The sequence below is a fragment of the Salarias fasciatus genome, chromosome 17, assembly GCF_902148845.1.
Source record: "Salarias fasciatus chromosome 17, fSalaFa1.1, whole genome shotgun sequence".
NCBI lineage: Eukaryota > Metazoa > Chordata > Actinopteri > Blenniiformes > Blenniidae > Salarias > Salarias fasciatus.
This window is the reverse complement of record NC_043761.1, coordinates 4,508,008-4,525,979: the sequence shown is the minus strand read 5'-3', so window position 1 is coordinate 4,525,979 and position 17,972 is coordinate 4,508,008. Positions and strand designations below refer to the sequence as shown.

Below are 17,972 nucleotides of genomic sequence, written 5' to 3'. Positions count from 1 at the left end.
CGCCTCATACAAGTGTTGGGGGTTTTTATTTATGAGCTTTCCTGTAAATATTTGAAGAAATATTTGACAAATGCTATAATAAATGAAGCCGAGTGAGCAAAAACAAAGATTATCTAAGACATTAATGAAATGTGACCTCATGCAAGCTGCCTCACCAGGTCATTGACGAAGAAAATGTTTTTTTTTTTAATTCAGAGATAAATGAAGCAAAGTCTGCACACAGCCTATCGGAGTGAAACGTGATCTTACACAAGCTGTTTTTGGAGGTTTTTTTTTTTTTCCTTTAATGATTTCCCTTTAAATATTTTCGAAAAATAGAACAGTTATGTGAAGGACAGAATAGTGTTTATTATTTAGAGCTGCTCTTCTTACGGTGCAAACAAGATTTAACAACAAAGAATAGTGCAGTACAGTAGTAGGCTCCCAGTAGATGGTTTGAGTTGTTTATGTGCAGAATGTGTGAATCAATGAATGTATTGAGCATCTTCAGCCTGCACAGCCTGTCTGAGACAATCAATGAAACGTGACCTTATACAAGCTGTCACCAGGTTATTGATTAGTTCGGCAATGAGATAAAATGTGACTCGATGCAAACTTTGTTTTGTTCCTAGTTTTCCTGTAAATATTTGAAATATATATATATAAGCACAGAGCTCACTCACAGCCTTTCTGAGTCAATCGATGAAATGTGACCTTATGCAAGCTGTGCCCCCAGGTTTTCTTTTAAATATTAAAAAAGAAAAATGTAATAGACAAATGAAGCGTATCGAGCACACAGCCTATCTGAAAGCGATGAAACATGACCAGCTGTGTCAGGATTTCTTTCTTTTTCAACCTGCCAGTTTTCGTGTAAATATTTGTGAAAATATTGTCGTAGAGATAAAGATTACTCGGATAATCTGAGGCGATCAATGAAATGTGACCTTATACAAGCTGTTATCAGATCATTGACTTGGCTGAGGAGCCTGAACAGTGAGCGTGCACTCAGCCGAGCTGAGTCGCTGAAATGTGACCTCTTATACAAGCTGTGTTGGGAGACTTTTTCCTCTGGTTTTCTTCTAAATGTTGAAAATATAACATAAAAATACAGCATAGTAACCATGGAGAGTTAGTAAAAATAATCTGTTTTTTTTTCTTGGTTTTTTTACTAGTTTCCCTGTAATTTCCTGCAAATATTTGACAAAACATAACAGACATATGATGAATAGTAGTATAGAATAGAAAAGCCGGTGAGCGCTGCTCCTCTCACACTGCAGATAAACAAGACGTTACAAGCAAATAATAGAGCCGCGTGGCGTTAGGTTCACACTGGATGTTTTTTTTTTAGTTTATGTGCAGAATGTGTGAATTCAGGGAGGCTTTGGCTCTGGAAAAAAGGAACTGTTTCTGAGTCGGTTTTTATCTTCGCTTCCTTCCAACTGTAGCCTGAACAGTGAGCACGAACTGGCTGAAATGTGACCTTGTGAGCCGGGAGAGTTTTCAACACTGCCTTCAAACATTTAAACTGAGATTAACTGCTGTGAATAACATTCCCAGTAATAAACATCCATGTTATAATTCAGCTTTTCATTGGTTTTACAGGTCAATTCTTCAATTGACCCCCATAAGAACCACTTTCAAGGTAATCTTTCGCATTTAATCCAATAAAAATCATTGTGCTGATAGATTATAAATAAACACAACATGCTTGTAAATGGGATGTACTGATGCTGAGTGTTGACATTTTATTCTATAGTCGCCTCCAAAAATAAGATAAATATCAGCGTAACAGGTGCATGTTAAAGCATAATGTGTGACAGTAAAGTGACACTAACCATCCTAAGTTACATATTGTGTCTGATTCTATCCGTCTTCATCCACAGATGATGTTTTCAAGCTTTGTTAATCTGGATGATGGGATTTTATTATAACTCTTTTGTGATCTGCTTCCCTAAATGTTGACAAAAAAGAAAATTTTCTGGATAAAATCTTGTCTCTTCAGAGGATTTGGATCATTTCAGGAATAACAGATAAAACATAAATCTCAGTTTCAGGTGATTAAATAGGTTATCTGTGTCTGAATTCTTGTTGAAAATGGTAAAAAATTCCTTAAATTGCATAAGTTGCGTTGCGCGCGCTCATCTTGCCGCATGCGTGTGGAACGTGCGGCGCCCCTCCGAGCGCGCGCGCGCGCGCTCCGCCAGGGCACCCGGATGTGCACATGAAGTCTGGCATGAGGCTGCGGCTCGTGCTTCACGCATGTGCGCGTGCGTGTAGGCGCCTCTTCTCACTGCGGTCCAACTTCTGCCCTCAAACTGACCCTCCGTTAAAAACACTTGAGCCTATTTACAGTTTTTAAACTCCGCTGTTTTCATGTGACACTGTTTTATATTCCTGGTATTTTTCATGACCTACATTTAGCTTTATTTCATTCTTTGCAGATCAACCGTGATCAGTTCAGTAATCAGAGGTAATCGATCTGATTTGGGGGTTTGGTGTCAGCATTTGTCATGGTTTATTCAGCAGATCTGATTTTAATCAGAGGAAATCAAACAGATGCGTCACGTCGCTCTTATGTAAAATATTTGTAATTATGCAATGAGAAAGTCGGTCAGTTGAAGCGGTTCCTGCGTCCGGCCGCTGGGGGGCAGAATAACACCGCCACAGAGGAGCAGGTTCACCCACTGAGCACTGAGCACGCCGATTGATTTAATTCAGTTGTTTACAACAACAACAATTTATTTATTTATTTATTTATTTATTTATTTATTTATATTTGGGGGTTTCTCTGTAAAAGAGCCTCGAAATGACTGTGTAGTTTATTCAGTTTAGTTTAGTTTAGTTAAGTTTAGTTTAGTTATATCATGTATTTAACAAAATACATGCAGAATCTCCAGAATCTGATTTGATTAGAACTCTAAAGGGAGTGCAGAGAACTGGTTGTGTATTGTGATCTATACATATACACACATGTTATTATCATTATATATTAACTGAAGTCACTTCAATTCAGCTTTATTTTTATAGTGCCAAATGCAACACAGTCATTTCTAGGTAAATTTTGGATAAATCGTAATTACATGATCATTGTATTAGATTGTAAAATCTTTATTATGTGCTGATCAAAATCTAAGATGTAATCTAACCAGCTTTTGAAAATGTATTTGTGTTTTTTACATATAGCATAAGAATAAAATATTAGTATTATTTATATCTTATCTTGTTTCTGCTGTTTTCATTCACTCCATTCATCAAATCACTTTTTCAAAGTCAGTTAAAAAGTTATTCATCCGCTTTCCATTTTGTTTTTTTCATGTGACAGAGATTAAAACGGACTCTGTGACTAATGAAGCATGTTGCGTTGTCCGTCCTCTGCTGGAACAACATGAACAAAACCATCATCTCCAGAGAAATCAGGGTAATTTCTCTGTTACCAGGCAACCCAGGCCAAATGAGGGAGGAGAGCTCTGGAGGCAGGAGAGAGCAGCTGACAGCTGAAGCCCTCCACCTCCATCTCCATCACTACCTCCAACTCCACCTCCACCTCCAGCTCCAGCTCCGCCCATCGATATGTGAACGCTACATGTTCAATCGGGAGAACTCCCTTCTCCATCTGAGGATCAGAGCTTGGTATCAGTATTGGTTTACTGCATGTTTTCAGTTTGTTCCTGGAGGACTCTAGACCCTACCCCTTCTTCTTCTCGAGACCTTTGCCCTCTGACATAATGTCCAATCATCACCACCGTGTGTCCAAATAATAAATAGAACAATAAATATCTAAATAAACCAAATAAGTTAACTCTCTGGAACGCTTCGAGGCTGCAGGTCTGCGTTAATCCTGAAGGATCTGAAAGATCTGAGAGCTTCAGCTGAGGGTCTCTTCGTCTAACTAGTCCTCTGGGCTCCGGACCTCAAAGTCCAGACTTAACCCGGAACACCACAAACAACACCAATAGGTGGAGTTTAAGTCTTGACTTGGTCTCGGCTCCTTAAGGACTTGGTTTTGGGCAGATTCAGATCAAACCTGCACCACCCAGAAAGATTTATTGATAAACCCGTCCACAAAAAGCCATGCAATGGTTGTTCTGAGACCCAGTGAGCAAGTTAAAACAAGTGGAATGGTCTCGATTAATCTCAAATAATACTCCACACTTCCTAAAATTATACTAATGCAACAGAAGTTTTCCCATAAAGCAGAGAATCAGAGAAAAACAGAAGTTCTTATCAACTTAGCAAAATAAAACTCGACTTCCAAAATTATATTTGATGCTTGATGAAGTCCATGACTTTAAATGATCGCTTATTGTGGACAAATGACCAAAAAGAAGAATTAATCATATTTTTGAAGAAGGAATATATTGATTTTAAGAGTCACCTTTTCTTGTTGCACACAATCTCTATACATATTAATTTTATGAGCTAGACATGTTTCTTTTTGTCTCCAGACAAACTGTGTTCGGTGGAAAGAGGTAAAAACATCTATTTTGATCATAAAAGGATGAAAGTGGTGTGTAAAGCAGTCAAGCAATTCCCTCTTTTGAACACGAGGTGGTAGCAGAGTTCCTTCTGAGTCAAATGTATTATTTTGTCATGAATATTCGCGCAGATCTGGAGCCACTGCTGCGTTCTGTTGTGTATTTATATATTTTTCTCTTTTATTTTATCATGTGGAGGAGTGAAGGTTTGGTCCGTGGTCACATTTAAAGGAAGCTGTTTATTAGTAAAGATTGATTCATGTTCAATTTGTGTTTTAGTTTTATTTCCTTTAGCACTAAAACGGTTGACTCTCATTTACGTGAAGCTCTGAGGTGAAAATACAAAACTCTGGTTGTTTTTTTCATGTGTAGCTTTATGTGACAACAGAGCATATTCATGGTAACCCTGGATGGTAGATCTGCGCATGCTCAGTAGATTAACAATAACCTGTGGCTGGTTTCAATACAACAGCACCAACTGGTGGCCAAACACAGTCAATACATCGGCGTGAATGTGACACTTGAAAATGCTACTTAGAATTTGTAGTCAGTAAACACCAGAAAAAGGGAGATTTACTGAAAGAAAAGAAAAAAAAATCATGAATTACAAACAAAATGATTCAACACGAACCAAATATTAAAACTACAAATTTACACAGAGACAGAATTCAAACAAATCTGTGAACTGAACTAAAATGTAAAAGTAAAAAAAGGAACGAAATTGATAAATTATATTTAATAAAGGCTAATGTATTTTAAAATATTCCAGAATTCAGTTAGAAATACATACGTCGAGCTTTTCACTTTTACACATTTGAGGAAATCTGCTTTTACACACAGACACAGTTTCTAATTTCACCAAAGAACATAAATATCTTACAAAAGGAGAATAAGTACATGTTTAAATAAATGTTTATTGACGCGTTCCTCCTGTGAAGAGTGGGTTTATTAGGGGGGGGGGCATATGTATAAATAAATCAAATGAATTCAGCTCACTATATATTCTTTTCTTTTCTTTTGTCTGCGTCTGTTCTTCCTTGGTTCTGTCTTGTGTGAAATGTTTCCCCCTTCCTCCCTGCATCCTCACGGCTCCGCAGCTCGGGACGGATTGGCTCGCGCGTTGCGCCTCATCATCTCCAGGTAGCTCCAGCCGCGCGCGCGGCAGCAGCAGGTAGTCAGTCCGTCAGGCCTGATGGATGCTGGGGATTGGGTTGTTTCGGAGTGTGCTGGCTCCTCCTCTCCTCCTCCTCTCCTCCTCCTCCTCCTCCTCCTCCTCTCCTGCATGCAGCTGCGCGGCTTGTTGCAGTGTGCGCGGAGGCTTCGGTGCGCTCTCGGAGCTGCGCTCCTGAAGTTGTGGGGAATCGAGCAGGAGAAAAGTAGACGCCCGCGTTTCCCACATTCCTGTCAGCTGGAAGGATAATCAAAGCGGGGGACGCCTGGCGGGGGGAAGAGGACTTTGTGGCTTTTATTTGAGAGACCAAGCAAACCCAACAGTATGAGGTGCAGTTATGGCAGGCAAGGGTAAGACAGTCGTGAGGACGCTGGAGGATTTAACGCTTGATTCTGGTTATGGTGGAGCCGCGGACTCGGTCAGGTCGTCCAGCGTGTCGCTGTGCTGCTCCGACACGCACCCGTCCTTGCATGGGGGCAACTGCTGGCATCTGACGGAATCCATGCACAGCCGGCAGAACAGTTTGGACACGGTCAACACCGTCCTGGCGGAGGACACGGAGATCCTGGAGTGCTCGGGCCAGTGCGCCAAGCTGCCCGAGCTGGAGGACGTGCCGTGGAGCCTGGGCGAGGTGGAGGGCGCGCTGAGGAAAGACGACGAGCTGATGGTGGGGGAGCCGCCGCCGGAGGTGCTGGCGCGCCTGTCCGCGCTCATCAGCCGCGCGCTGGTGCGCGTGGCCCGGGAGGCGCAGCGGCTCAGCCTGCGCTACGCCAAGTGCACCAAGCACGAGATCCAGAGCGCCATCAAGGTGGTGCTGTCCTGGACCATCTCCGTCAACTGCATCACGGCGGCGCTGAGCGCGCTCTCCCTCTACAACATGAGCACCGGGGACAAGTTCAGCCGCGGCAAGTCCGCGCGCTGCGGGCTCATCTTCTCCGTGGGGAAGTTCTTCAGGTGGATGGTGGACAGCCGGGTGGCGCTCAGGATCCACGAGCACGCCGCCATCTACCTGAGCGCCTGCATGGAGAGCCTGTTCCGGGAGGTGTTCAGCCGCGTCCTGCGCAGCGCGCTGGTGGAGAGGGACAACGGAATCCCCAAATTCACCCTGGAGTCCCTGGAGCAAGCCATCAGCAACGACTCGGAGATCTGGGGTCTGCTGCAGCCCTACCAGCACCTCATCTGTGGCAAGAATTCAAGCGGTAAGGGCAGGACGCGTCCTCACGCACCTGCAGTCGTTTGGCACTGAAACGTGATCACCTTGATTTGGAGGCTCGTGCGTATTTTCCCCCCTTCACCTGGTCGTGTTCGGTGTATTCAGAGGCGGTGTCTTTAAACACTGGTGAGTCAGTGTGGAGGATGAGACCTGATGTGAGCTGAAAGCTTAAAAAAATGGAACTCTGCACAAGTCCTGTATAATCTGTTCAGAGGGACGTTTCTCCACTGAATACATCCAGAGGGCACACACACAGCTCTCCAAGTGTGGGAGGATGAGACACCCCTTCAAATGACCCCCCCCCCCCCCCCCACCCCCTCCACCTCACAACCCCCAAACTGAAGCATCTTTCTCACATTGAGCTATGTAATACATTAGTCTCCTCTATTTTTTTAAACTCTCCTTTTTCCAGTATGTTTCTTTTTTTAATCATGTTTTCATGGTGGGAAAAGGCTTCCCTCTGAACCCCCCATACACACACACACACACACACACACACACACACACACACACACACGCGCACACACACACACACACACACACCCCTTCCAGATGTTTCCCCACAGCTCAGTGTCTGCAGCCTGAAATGCTGGGAGGAACGTCTTGTTTGGAAAACTGTGAAGAAATGCAGCTTAAATGTTCTTTTATCCTTGTCAGTATTCCTCGGTCTGACAGATTCAGTCATATAAACCTTTAAAGAAAGCAGTAAATGTTCGGATTTTGACAGCCGCTGTTTGATATTGGTGTGGCTCAGAGGTGCAGTAAATCTTGGTGGAGTTTGCATGTTTCCCTTGAGCATGAGTTTGTTGTGAATTAGGCTCATTTTGCCCGTTTTCACACACAACTTGCAGTGTTTTGTTGTGTTTAAGCTGTTTGAGTCACTGAAAAACAACACTTTCTAATTTATTTTTCATTTTTGACACACGCCGGCCTTTACCTTCACGTAAACGGGGAAAAATGCGACTTTTCAGAAACGAGGACTAGTGCACTCATGTCAGTCGTCCTCTCGATTGACCGCAGTGACACAGTGTTTGTATCGCTCAGTTTGGAGAATTTAACTCCAGTCATCTGGATTTTTACAAATTTGGAAACTGTGCTCCTGGTCCAGAGTTTCCAGAATGTTTTGACGTTTCTGGATAAACGGCGATCGTTTTCCGGGCGACGCTGAAACGATGCCGTTTCCAGCTGATCTCCTTGACTCTGAATGTGGAACCGCCTGGCTCCTGGTGTTTTCCCGGCAGTGAACTCCTGGACTGAACTGGGATCAGCTCCAGCTCTTTGTGACTTTTAAGTTTGGTGAAGCAGGCGTTGGACCCAGATGGTAAACTAATCCGACTGTAAACGGTATAATTACGCCGCGGCGCAGCCATCACTTGCACTGCTGTGTAATTCCACTCCCAAACACAAGCGCTTGACAGTTTCTTGAATATTTATTAGGCTCAGTTGAGCGTACCTCTGAAAGGAGAACTGCCTTCCTTGATTATCGGAGCCTCGGGGCAGCAACAGTCAGAGCAGGTATTTATGGCTGAGAAGAGACGAGACGGGAGCCGACTCCTTCTCCTTTCACGCCCCTGTCTCCTCGGCGGCGGGAGAGCCGGCGTTAACGGGTGTTTTCGACGGGGAGCGTCACGACCATGCGCGCCGCCGTCACGCAGGAGCAGGTTTTGAGTGCATTTTGCGGCGGAGCCTTGCTGACGGTGCTCCAGAAGGTGGAAGCTGTCAGTGTGGGCCGGCCGGCCTCTCGGAGTTGGCTGAGAGCGTAAAGCAGAAGGGACTCGGGACGCCGTCCAAACCGGGCCCGGCAATATTGACTGGGAGAAGAAGACGAAGAAAAAAACGATCATATTGCAACTCTTTTGGTGTGATTGCTTTGTGGAGGTGCAGAGAAAAGCTGTCTCGGTCAGTTTGGGGAGGATTTCTTCGCCTGTTTTCCTCCAGCATGCGGATGGTAGAGCTGGAAATGATTGTGGCAGAACGTGTCTGAGGAATCATTGACCTTGCAGGTTTCTCTATGCTGTGAGCCGAAACGTCTTTATTTCATTTTTTTTCTGTAAACAACACATTTTGTGTCACTTTCAGGGAATTGAAGCGATCGATTCTATGTCCATCCATCATTACCTGCCTCAGGATAGAGCTATCCTTCACACACAAAGGATTTCAAGTGAAATCACAAAACTTTCATGCATCTGTTTGAAAACAATTGGACTCCGTCTCCATGGAAACAGTGTGAAAACACGCCTTTCCCGAAACTACTGTACTGAGCACATGCAGAAGGCCTGTTTAATCCTGTCCTGGCGCTCATGTGCACGGCAGCACTTCTAGAGCCTCAGTGTTTCCAGAAAATGTCGTTTTCGCCCGTTTATGAAGGAGCTGCCCGGCTGAACAAGGTTGTGCAGACAGGCGGGACGAATGTCGTCTGTGTTGTTTCATCGTTGCACATCATGAAAGAATAAGTGTCTGAAAACTGCTTCCCAAGGTCTGCATATCACGAAAACTCTAAAAATCTTCATTATGTGCCCACAAAAGAAGATAGATTCGTCTAAAATATCTTCTCTGGCTGCTTCTGCGTCTCTTTCTGATGTGTTGAAGTCAAGAAACTGTCAACAAGATGCAGAGCCAAGCATGCGTCTGCCTTCACTCCTCCACCTCCACCTCCTCCTCCTCCTCCTCCTCCTCCACCTCCATGGAGCGCATCATTTCCTGATGGTGCAGAGGAGGCTACCACTCACACGGAACAGCGTGAAGTCAGTCTGTGAAAATGGGACAGCTGAAGAAGTTCTTCTCCTGACCCATTTGGAAACGCTGTGTCTGTTGTTTTGCTCGATCACAGATTAGCCTCACGGTTCTGTGTAGGTTTTGGTCTCATTCAGGACGAGGCGTGAGAAGGCGGGACCGCCCCTTCTTCTGGGGGGAAACATGGACTCCAGCGCATAACGATAAACCCACATGGCTGCGTTCGCCACGGCCGCGTTGTTCTAACCAGAGAAGCCTTTTCGGTAACACTTTATTTGAATGGGGGTTCATAACACTGACATAACACTGTCATAATCATGACATGACACCCGTCATGAATATTTATAAATGCTTATGACAGTTTTCATTAAGTGTCATTCGGTTGATTATGTCACTTTTGATGCAAGTTGACATTGTTGGAGATGTCTTTGTTATGACAACTTGTCATAAACCAAGACGACAGAACCTGTCATGAACATGACATAGTAGACTTAATGTCAAACTTTAAAAAACTATTTAGTTTTATATCTTAACATGACATTAAACTGCTATGTAACTGTCATATGGTTTGCTTTGACATTAACTGTCATAATACCATTATGATTGTCCTAGCTGTTTAGAGCTGTCTCTTTTACATCCTGTGGATATATAATTTGAACCTGTCATGAAGTGTAATTACATAGTTAATTCACGTCATAAGAGTGTCATGACTGTTTCTTCTGAATTCAAGTAAAGTGGAACAATGGGAACCTTTCGTTACTATGTCATTAAGTGGAATTACACGATTAAATCAGGTTATAAGAGTGTCATGACTGTTTCTTCTGAATTCAAGTAAAGTGGAATAATGGGAACCTTTCGTTAAGATGTCAATAAGTGGAATTACACTGTCAAATGATTGAAATACCTTAGCAAAAACAAGACAAGTCAAGAGATTTTTGATTCATTTATTTCAACCCAAAACAGGAAAAAACAGTTGCATTATTTGTTATGATTATTACTTCTCCTCAACAGAGGGTTCCTTCAAGAGAAGCTTTAACAGAATAACTTGTTTGAACCTAACATGTTCAATTCACCATCTTAAGTATACTTATGCATGATTGGGAGGAGTTTTCCTCTTTTTTTCTTTGATGTAATGATTTCAGCCATCTCCTCTGTTATTGCTCCCCTGCATCGTTCTGCAAATGCCGACATCTTCTCTTCTCCTGGGACCAGGTTTTTGAAGGTGTCTGGAAATGCGATTGCTAGTTCAGCAATTACAGCTGTTCTAGCAATTGTGTTGCGGTCGACGTTAAGTTTGGCAAAGGCCTTTTTCATGGATCCAGATTTGTTGAACATGCGGAGGGCATTCTTGTAGCGGCGAATCACTCCATCAGCTGTAGTCACTTCACAAAACAACAGAAAAACAAACAAAACAAAGTATTTGCTTAGGCACTCTTTAGATCCTGTTGTACTAGATGCCAAAGGATCCTATTTATCCTACTGCTGGTTTACTGTGCATCCTCCCTCGAGACTCAGATTAAGTTATGACCGTTATCTTTGAATTCAAGTAAAGTGGAACAATGTGAACCTTTCATTAAGATGCCATTAAGTGTAATTACATAGTTAAATCAGTTTATAACAGCCATGCATTGGCATTACTGATTTGGCACCATATTTAGCTCCTGAATAACCTGCCTCTGTGACAAGCAAAATCTACCATCATCAGCCTGGAAGGAGGATGTAAGGCAAGTAATGTCCTTCCATACCTGCCTAAGAAGCTGCAGGATAGGATATTAACATAATTTGGGGAAAAAAATAAAATTACCAGATAATTTGCACACACACAAAAAAAAAACAACCCCAGATCATTTGCAAAATTGATTTAAAAAGAGAAGAAAGTCAATATGAATTATGAGGAACTGAAGTCTTTTCATTACCAGAGTCAAGAACCAAACCAAAAGAAAGATGTATCACAATCCAAGGAATGAGTCTATGGAACAATCTTGACTGTAAAATTAAAATGTCTCGGTCCATGTATAGTTTAAGAAATGTTTCAAAGAACAATTATTAAGAAGATATGATACTGCTGTATAATGAGAAATTATAATACTTTGATTTTGTAAATAGCTTGTGAAATGGTTGTGAAATGTTTATAAGCAAACCTTGATGTAAACTGTTGTTTTGTCAATTATTTTGTGTTGGTAGGGGCAGACATTATAAGTTTTACTTCTTTCTGCTCCTTTTCATTTATTTCAAAGAATGAAATAAACAATAAATGAATGAAATCAATGAAAGGATGCACAGTGAACCAGCATGGTACAATAAGTAAGATTTTTGTCTTAGGCTAAATGTCTAACAAAACAAGAGATGACCACAGAATAATCTAAGAAAATGAGAAAGCTAAACATGGCAATAAAGATCTGAATAATTGACTTTTAGAGTGAACACTAAAATACAGTATCAATGTGGGACATGGTTATAACAGCAACTCTTACGTCCCATCTAAGTGTTATGAACTAAACCCAGATGCTTTCGTACAAACATGAACCATAGAGAGTTAAGTAGTGATCAGTTTAATGGTGGTTATAAAGATGATTATAAGGATGATCAATGCCTGTGCTTACTTCTTGAACGTCCTGAAAAATCAGGGTGTTTCTTGGATTTCTTTTTCTTTTTCTTCTTCTCCTCTTCTGAGGATGATGAGAAGCTGGAGTCTGAAGAGGGACATGGAGATGTTGAACTTGAGGATGAAGAAGTCTTGGAGCCTGGGAGAAGGCGAGGGGGAGAAGCTGGACAAGGCAACAAAAGGAAACAAAGCAAAAAGAAGTTTTTTAAAAGCAGACTCACTCTTGGTAGGTTCAATTAGATTATAATTTACTGATCCTAAAAATGGGAAATTTGCCTATTACAGCAGCAGAAAAAGTGTAATATATACAACAGTATTAAAAAGTAGAGAGGTAGAAAAAAAAACACAATAAATGAAAAGCAATAATCAACCTGCAAGCAGAGAGTGCAAAAACAAGTACTGGAGATAAAAAGTGTCGTGATATCGTGATATAGAACATATTGTAAGTTACAAGTACTACAGACAACTGTACATGTCCTAAAACTGTTTTTTGTTTTTTTTTTATTACAGACAATGACTCATTATTTGTTGCCTGCTCTGTAGAGCCATTCATTGCAGGGAGGAGGACAGCTCAGCATACAGTTATGGTTCAGTCCATCTCAGTGGTTAACACTACTGGCCAAATAAGGATTTATATCACTTTATGTGTAGCAATGTAATCATTGGAGACCTACACCATTCTTGGAAGGGCTTAGGACAATAGCATTTCCAATCAAGTTGACATCCCAGGTGTGTTAAAAAATGATACAATAATTACTATTAATTATAAAAATAAACTATCCATGCACTCTCTGTTGCAGCCTATATTTCTATGCCTCGAGCCCTCCTTGAATATCAAATACTGCATGAATAATGTTAATTGTAGTGTATTTGTACCTTTCCCAGTAGATGCAGGCATACTGGGGGACCCCTGAATTTGGGCAAGTAGGAAATCCTTGTCATTTTTCAGGTCCCTGTTGGCCTCCTCCAAGTATTTAATGCGATCCTCAAGGTGTTCTATCTTCTGTCGATCCAGCTTGGCCTGTACTTTCAGTTTCCTCAACTCCAATGCCCCTGTCGGAGACACTGGAACACAGGCAGCGATCATTCAACCTGATATTTATTAGACATTAAACAGACATGTGACCGCGTTGCGTGTACGCGCAGGTCGCACCGGTACACGCATGCGCCAGAGCGCCACAGCAAAAAAATCATGAAGATAAAAGTGAGGGTAGACGAAGCTACAGCCTGATGGCTTCACACGAAGACAGCCAGAGAGTGAAAACCTTGTGGACAGCGAGAGCAGACTCTGTCTGGAGGGAGGAGAAGGTCTGCCGAAAGAAATGAAAATAACTAATCACTCCAGGGATGCCCCCGCGATTCAGAAACAGAAAAAAAGTCAAAATAAACTTTAATACTAAATGAAAATGTACTGACAGTGTATTGTGCTTCATTTTCTGTAAATAATCTGTAATAAAGGCGCAGATAAACAGTCTGTAGTGCCTGAAAAGCTTCTTGAGGATGCGTGGATCAGTGCGCCTGCACTGCTGAGCACATGTCGAAAGCGCGTGCGCATCGGTGGCGACAGGAGGACATGTAGACATGCAGAGAAAGCAGTAAAAACATGAAGAAAATAATTAGACTAACTTAGTTTCTTTGGGGAATATTTGACTGGCATCTTCTTCTTCTTCGTTGGTGGATTAGGGACCTCCTCAACATCTCCTGTCCTCTCCTCGTTCCCCTCCCCCACATCTTGCAGCAGGTCGTCCTCGGCTTCCTCCGACTTCATCCCGCTTTTCACCCTCTTCTTGAAGCGGGTTTCCATCTAGTTGTGTAAATAACACCAACACTGTGTCACAGCAGCTAATGTTAAAACAGTTGAGGCAACTTTGGAAAAAGTAATGTTTAGAAATTGCTAGATGGAAACTGGAGGCTGTCGGCTGCCATTAAAATACTTCAACTTAAAGGCTAACTAGCATGAATTGATGAACTAACTTCACTGACATCAGTATTATCATGTTCTCCCCAAATAAAATTGTCCAAATTACATATTTCACTTTAGCTTACCTGAAATAGCAAACTCCAACACCCCGACGTTGCTTCAGCAGCTGGCAGCACTCCTGTCCTTCTGTGACAACGCTCAGGGATCTCTGACTGGCCAATAATGGTCACGTGATGTTACGTTGGGTGCGTTCAAGTTCAATTCGAATTTACTTACTCAACCTTTTAGGCGCGAACGCGATGCAGACGACCAGGTCAGACACGCCTGAACAGTACAATGGTGCTAGTTAAAGAACTGCTTAAACTTACTCGGTGTTCTGACACAAAGAAGAACAAAAGAAGGATCGTTAGATGGATGCAGAAACGTGGCATATTGAAGAGGACTATGAAGTGCGCAAAATGCAGGAGGAGGATGCATCTGACAACGTGCCATGTCAAGGATGGTCAGTGGTGGTAAGAAGAAGCTAACTCTAACTTTCTAATTGAGCAATATTAGCATTGTGGTTAGCTTCAGTTTCTTATTTAAGAACAATTATTAACCATCAAGACAGTCAGCATAACAGCACGTAGTAACATTTGGGTTGAATGTTACAATTGGATCATGTCTTATTAACCAGCCAGAGGACTGAAATTAGGATTAATATTAATAACATTAACATTTAGAAACATCTGGAAACCACTACAGTATGCTATAGTTATCCCATCACATGGAATGTTATTTCATATTTTTATTTGTGGTGGTCCTCTTCTCAGGCTTTCCCTTTCTTTATTCCTCAGGGTCTGTAAGCATCATAAAAACTCCCCACGATCTGTACGCAATGGCTCAATATTCAGCAAGTCTCACGTCCCTTTGAAAAAATGGCTTGAGTTCATGCACAGGTACAGTATTATTTATATACCAAAGAAATTAAATGTAAGGGGGAGTTGTTGCTGTAGGTTTTTTTCTTAAATAACATATTAAGCAATGTGATTTACAGATGTGTAGTTGATGTATGAACTCTGTTCTACTAGTACCTCTAAATTGTTAATACTACAGGTATTTATGTCATCTAACTCCACCTTGCTATTGGATTGGATTGCATTAAACCTTTTCAGTCAAACAATATGTTAACCATGTATGTATGTATACATACATATGTATATATGTATGTATGTGTGTGTGTGTGTGTGTGTGTGTGTGTGTGTGTGTGTGTATATGTGTATATGTGTATGTGTGTGTATATGTATACATACATGTCTTACTTGCCATGTACTATAATGCAGGCCATGTCAGTTACGTTTTGTAATTATTTTTCTCCTTTCTTCAGATTTGCACAAGGTTTGCAGTTGAAGCAACTTGCCATGATCGCTGAGGGGATAGCAGCAAGCTCCAGGACATTGACAAGAATGACAGATGTACTCAGAAAGGTTGACACATTACATACTAGTTTTTAACTAATAATTAATTGATTAGGTAAAAAAAAAAAAATAAAAATATGGTTGATAAGTTACCACTGTAGACAATTGGATTCAACACTGCTATACAGTTATTTGGTAATCTCAGTGACACATGCAGTGTAACTTTTTTCCTTAAGTTGTGCTTACATATTCATCAGATTCAATAATAAGGCCTTATTACAACTGAACTTGCTCATGTTTTATTTCTTCATTTGAAGGCGTGCATTACTGGCCTCAAGCGACTGAGGAAAAGAGGAATGAGGATTGGTGGTCGTCATCGATTTGTGGTTATCGACGAGAGCAAATTTGCCCACAAACGAAAGGTGGGCTGTGTATTTTTATACATCGACTATATTTAGACCAAGATTTGGTGTGGTGGTGCTCATGTCCACGTCAAGGAAAAATTAAAGTCCCTCACAGCTGCTTTAAACATCTAATAGACATTTTAGTCAGCTGATTGGAAAAAAAAAACCAAAATAGTAATCTATTGGAAATCACCAAGCACACTCCTGATTTGAAATTACACATTTCTCCTTAAACTACAAGCAGTATTCTGATAAGACTGTGTAAAATGATATTTTAAGATGCTGAACATAACGATTTCAGCACTGTTATCGCATTGAAAACACCACAAACCATAGTACTTTTGGATGCACAGTTTGAATGGAAAGAAAAACAATATTTTGCATTAAGGAGGGCACATTGGTGGCCACATGCTGTGGAAACACTCTGGAAAAAGTTTTAGTTTAAGATATGCAAGTGTTACCTGAGAATTGTGCAGCACACCCACTGACCTGTTTTCATAATTCAGAATAACACTTTATCAATCAATCAATCAATCAGTTTATTTTTGTATAGCCCAGTATCACAACAACAGTTGAGGCAACTGTTGTTATCCTGCAATGCATGTGGAAAAGACACATACTAAACATTTGATACAACCCAAATCTTATTAATGTTTTTGTCTTAATTTACTTTCAGTACCATCGTGGTCGATGTGGCAACACTTGGCGCCGTGAACGGCAGTGGGTTTTCGGGATGCTGGAGGTGGACAGGAATTCCAGAAGACCCATTCTGAGACTTGTCAGGGATCGCACAAGACAAACCCTTATAGACCGAATTAGACGGCACGTAAGACCCAGAACATCCATCCTCACTGATGAGTGGCGTGCCTACAAGGGGCAACTTGCTCAGTATGGATATAGTCAATATTCTGTCTGCCATAAGAAAAACTTTGTTGATCAAGAGACTGGTGCTCATACTCAGCATATTGAGCGTGCATGGCAGAACTACAAGCTGGAAGTATGGCGCCACAGAGGTAATCGTACTCCCGAGTCACTGAAGCTTCATCTCAAGATGATAGAGTGGCACCACTGGTTAGGTGTGCGTCATTATAATGGTGTCTTGGGCAGACTTTTCCATGATGTGAAGAAACAAGTTAAGTGAATCAAATTAGTCGCATCAAATACGACTCTTTGCATTGCCGCTGTGCACTGTCTGTTGACATTTTATGAGAAGACTCAAACTTTGTCTCATGGCACTTAATCTTGTCATTGTTGTGCTTTGCTTGTTGTATCAGCTCACATGTATGCTCATCAACCTCTGCTCTGGAACCCTCTGAGGAGAAGTAATACAAATAATGCAACTGTTTTTTTTCTGTTTTGGGTTGAAATAAATGAATCAAAAATCTCTTGACTTATCTTGTTTTTGTTAAGGTATTTAAATCATTTGACAGTGTAATTCCACTTATTGACGTCTTAACGAAAGGTTCCCATTGTTCCACTTTACTTGAATTCAGAAGAAACAGTCATGACACTCTTATAACCTGATTTAATCGTGTAATTCCACTTAATGACATAGTAACGAAAGGTTCCCATTGTTCCACTTTACTTGAATTCAGAAGAAACAGTCATGACACTCTTATGACGTGAATTAACTATGTAATTACACTTCATGACAGGTTCAAATTATATATCCACAGGATGTAAAAGAGACAGCTCTAAACAGCTAGGACAATCATAATGGTATTATGACAGTTAATGTCAAAGCAAACCATATGACAGTTACCACTCTGATTATAAGATGACTGCTATTTTTCAAATATAATTTTGTGAAAATAGAAATATGTTGAAGACAACAAGGTTACTCATAAAACTTTTTATTGTACAATTATTGTAGGAAAACTCACAACAAAGATAACATTTCATGTGATTTAAGATCAAGAAATATTACTGCAGTATGAAATAAAAAAAAACTATTCTCTTTTTCAAAATCTGAGGCTATGACTCAGTGAATAAGCAACAATCAAGTACCCTCAAAGATTCAATAACTGCATTAATGATGTAAATAACTTGATAACCATCAAATTCAAGTTCCATT

General features: G+C 41.2%; 1 protein-coding gene across 3 annotated transcripts in view; it reads left to right on the top strand.

Moving 5' to 3' along the window:
• Positions 1 to 17,972, top strand: part of btbd11a (BTB (POZ) domain containing 11a) — a 157,121-nt gene that overhangs the window by 15,766 nt on the left and 123,383 nt on the right. Inside the window, exon 3 of one of the 3 annotated variants that reach the window (XM_030113832.1) lies at positions 5,907 to 6,824. In XM_030113832.1, coding sequence (XP_029969692.1) covers positions 5,963 to 6,824 — 862 coding nt within the window. In that variant the 5' untranslated portion in view covers positions 5,907 to 5,962. Of the gene's footprint in view, positions 1 to 5,755; positions 6,825 to 17,972 lie in introns of those variants that run through there. The other 2 variants (XM_030113831.1, XM_030113833.1) reach the window with 2 other exon arrangements.